General features: G+C 47.9%; 1 protein-coding gene across 2 annotated transcripts in view; it reads right to left on the bottom strand.

The window, feature by feature from the left end:
- Positions 1 to 322: 322 nt before the first annotated feature.
- The window catches only part of eefsec (eukaryotic elongation factor, selenocysteine-tRNA-specific), a 24,281-nt gene continuing 20,776 nt past the window's right edge, over positions 323 to 3,827 (bottom strand). For both annotated transcript variants that reach the window (XM_058988281.1, XM_058988282.1), the window contains exon 7: positions 323 to 635. In XM_058988281.1, coding sequence (XP_058844264.1) covers positions 454 to 635 — 182 coding nt within the window. In that variant the 3' untranslated portion in view covers positions 323 to 453. The remainder of the gene's footprint in view (positions 636 to 3,827) is intronic.

Raw genomic sequence — 3,827 nt, 5'->3', positions numbered from 1 at the left:
TCAGTTAACACATTTAGGACCAGAATGGAACATGAACCCGAACTGGAACGGAGCTTGAGGGGGAGAGCTGTGCACCAGCGTTTTAAAAGCACTTCAATTCACTCTCTGAGTGAGGCTGTGTCTCCGTGTGTACCCTACCCTCCCCTCCCTACCTACCTACCCTACCTTACCCAACCCAACCCTCCCTATCCTCCCTCCCTACCCTACCCTCCCCTCCCCTCCCTACCTACCTACCCCACCCTCCCTACCTACCTACCCTCCCTACCCAACCCTCCCTATCCTCCCTCCCTACCCTACCCTACCCTACCCTCCCTACCTACCCTACCCTACCCTATGACACGTTTACATCTCCTCTATCCGGTACAGGGGTCTTCAGGCTTGACAGCGAAGGGAAGGGGGGGGGGGGGTACGGAGAGTGTTCAGATTAAGACACGGCCCCAATAAACTGTCCCATCAGGACTGCACCATTTTCTTGTGGGGGTCGAACACGTATCTCTTGAAGGACATCTGGATGCTGATTGGCTGGGAGTCTGTCTTGGGCTCTTCCTCTTTGGCCGGCTCCCCCTTGCTCCCTCCTTTTGGTTTCTTCCGCGACGTGGCAGAGAGCAGCAGCTTGGTTTCAGCACTCAGCCCCTCTGCAAGAGAGCACAAGGGCAGGGGGGAGTCAAGGGGACGTTTCTGTAAGTTAATATGTACAGCTGATCCCTGTCTCCTATGGTAGAAGGGTCTCTTCTCTTGAGCAGTTGTCTCCCAAAGTGCAAAACGAAAAGACACTCTTATACAGTAAGAGACAAGAAGATAAACTGTCCTTATTATAAAAAACGTTTTAGTTCAAAACAAAACAGAACAAAAAAAGAACACAATGCATAGCTAATTCCGTTATCCATGTCAGGGCAGGAGACTCATGGTAAAATAAGATGGACTAGAATGTTTTTTTTGTTTGTTTTTTTTAACCAATCAGCTGCTTCCCACTGTTGACTGACGTGCTTTGCAGCCAATAGCATAACCCCGAAGAAGAGGTGAAATGTCCCAGCAAGAGGCAAGGTAAGCCATCATAGAGCTTTATAACGTAGCACCAGATACTGTATGACATGACAACATGTAAATGCATGCTTTCCAAACTGCACACTTAAGCCCCACAGTATATAGTGAATGGAAGTTCAAATGGGGAATATTTCTGGGATTATTGTGTGAGCTACAAACACTCTGAACAGCAGCAGCTACACTCCCTGTCATGTCAGAGCGGTGTCCAATCACGCTCCTGGAGGGCTATTCCACTCCAGGTTTAACAGGTGCAGTGAGATCATGAACCACTCCACGGTCTGGATGGAGGTTTCATCGGTTCAATTAAACCATTTAGAACAGGGTTGGAAGTGGAAGGGCCAGGTTTGTCCAGCCCTGGCGTACGTGATAATTTCACCGCAGGGTATCAGCGTGGAAGCCTGATCGACGCCCCTCCCGTCACACTGGTGCCAGCCTGCCTGCTTGTCTTTCTGAAAAACGATTGGAGAAGCACGTGTGTCTGTCTCAGCGCTGTGTTATCAGCTTCGATCTCCCTGGTTGATAAGACAGGCAGAGAGAGAGAGGAGGGAGGATGTGGTGGGGGGCTGGAGAGGTGTGTCACTGTGTGGGTGCTTTGTCCCTTGCCACAGACCCCATCCAAACACAGCGCTGGCAGAGACAGGCTGGGGCAAGTGTGCCAACACAGGCCTGGCACGCACACACACACACACACACACAGACACAGCGCCAGCCTCCAGCAGCACCGCTCCACGCTTCATGGTTACGTGGCGCCAGGCTACTGCCACCCCACACACCTGTCTTCAGACAGAGACAGTGTCTCCCTGCAGGTACACTGAACCCTGCCAACCAGCCCCTGGCATGCATCCATCAGCAACAGCAGCACTAACAACGACGACACAAACAATGATTTAATTGGAGAGAGAGGGAGGGAAAGAGAGAGAGATGGAGAGAGGAGACCTTCCAGCGACACTAAAAGAATGCCTGCTGCAATTGGAAGCAATTAGCCCAAAGCGTTTGATGGAGGTTATTTTAAATGGGAGGGTCCGGTCCAGCCCTGGCCTGGGAAGGAACTCTGTTTCCTGGGCAGGGATCCCAGAGGACTGGGAGGGAGGGGAGCGGAGTGGAGCAACGTGACTCAGGGATCAGGGGGGCCTCACAGTCGCAAACCCCAGTCTAACAGCCACCAGACGGGACTCGTTCCCATCATTCAAAACTGGTCTGGAATGACCCCCAGGAGGTGAAAAAGTCCAACCCAGAAACGAGTGCCGTCAGAATCGTGAAAAAACTAAAAAAAACGACATCACCGTGAGCTGCAGACACCATATTCACATGGGAAATATACAAACAGAGGGACAGGCAGTGGTGCACTCCTAAATCTGAAGGGACCAGCACACCACTCAAATATTCATTTTCTTAAACAAGAATTATTATCATCAGCGTGTTCAGCCTTCTTAAAGCAGTAGTTGGTAATAGAAGTTCCTAATGCTCTTTGCATTGCATCAAGAGGACTGCTGACTCACTGAATCAGACAGGTGTGCGGGAGATGCGAGTCATGTGACCAGCTTGCCTGTTAATGATGCTCATTCCGGCTGGACTACAGCACTGATGGCAGGTGGCTTCACATACCCACAGATTCTCATACACTCAGTATCCTGTGCTCTAAAGGCTGCCATCAGCAAGTTGCATCCCGACTGGACGAGCAGCTTTCTGAATGTGCGCGAGACTCGTTCGTGCAACAGCAGGAACAGGCATCCCCCGCTGGGGGGAGTAAACGTGGGTCAGCTGTGAAGTTCTGTCCCTGTGGGTCACACTTGGCTGGCAGTTCCCAGGGCAGTAGAATGAAAAGACTCTTCAGAGTGCTTCCCCTGTAAGTGTCTGGCTCTGCAAGAGACAAGCGCACGCGTTGTGAAGTCTGCTCTGGTCTTTAATGCCTTTTCAGTAAACGGGCATTCTTCAATAGCAGCGTGGGGAGCAGCTGGTGATAGGAAGCCAGCTTAATCCCCCAAACAGAGAACAAAATAAAACAAAACCCTGTTTGCAAAACCATTTCTTTGTCATCTTTTTTTTTTTGTGTGTTTGCTGCAAGACTTGCAAACATTAATTACAATTTGAAAGAGACTGAGGTTTAAACGTGGCAGGTCAATGTTTCTGAAAAAAAAAAAAAACATTTTAATCAGAGCATTGCTTTTATATTCTTCACAAATGTTGTAATTATTTATTTTGTTCTTGAAAAAATATAGATAACAGCATAAAAGCAGTGAAAAACAAACAGTACTTTTGAAAAAAAACATCTAAAATAATAAATTGCATACATTTGTATTTTCTTCAAATTAATTTCTTCTTGGTTTTAATATCTATTAAAAGTAGAAAGAAAATTAACTCAAACCCCACTGCCTTCACACTGCAGCCCAGCGCTTTCTTTATCTAACCACTGAGCTCCTCAAACCCCACTGCCTTCACACTGCAGCCCAGCACTTTCTTTATCTAACCACTGAGCTATTCAAACCCCACTGCCTTCACACTGCAGCCCAGCGCTTTCTTTATCTAACCACTGAGCTCCTCAAACCCCACTGCCTGCTCGGATATATTGTGAGGAGTGTTGAATTTAAATCAAGGGAAGTAATGTTAAAACTTTACAATGCATTAGTAAGACCTCACCTAGAATATTGTGTTCAGTTCTGGTCACCTTGTTACTAAAAGGATATTGCTGCTCTAGAGTGCAAAGAAGAGCAATCAGAATTATCCCGGGTTTAAAAGGCATGTCGTATGCAGACAGGCTAAAAGAATTGAATCTGTTCAGTCTT

This window comes from Acipenser ruthenus, chromosome 16 (assembly GCF_902713425.1).
Source record: "Acipenser ruthenus chromosome 16, fAciRut3.2 maternal haplotype, whole genome shotgun sequence".
In the NCBI taxonomy this organism is placed as follows: domain Eukaryota; kingdom Metazoa; phylum Chordata; class Actinopteri; order Acipenseriformes; family Acipenseridae; genus Acipenser; species Acipenser ruthenus.
The sequence above is the reverse complement of the archived record's forward strand: the minus strand, read 5'-3'. Positions and strand labels throughout refer to the sequence as shown.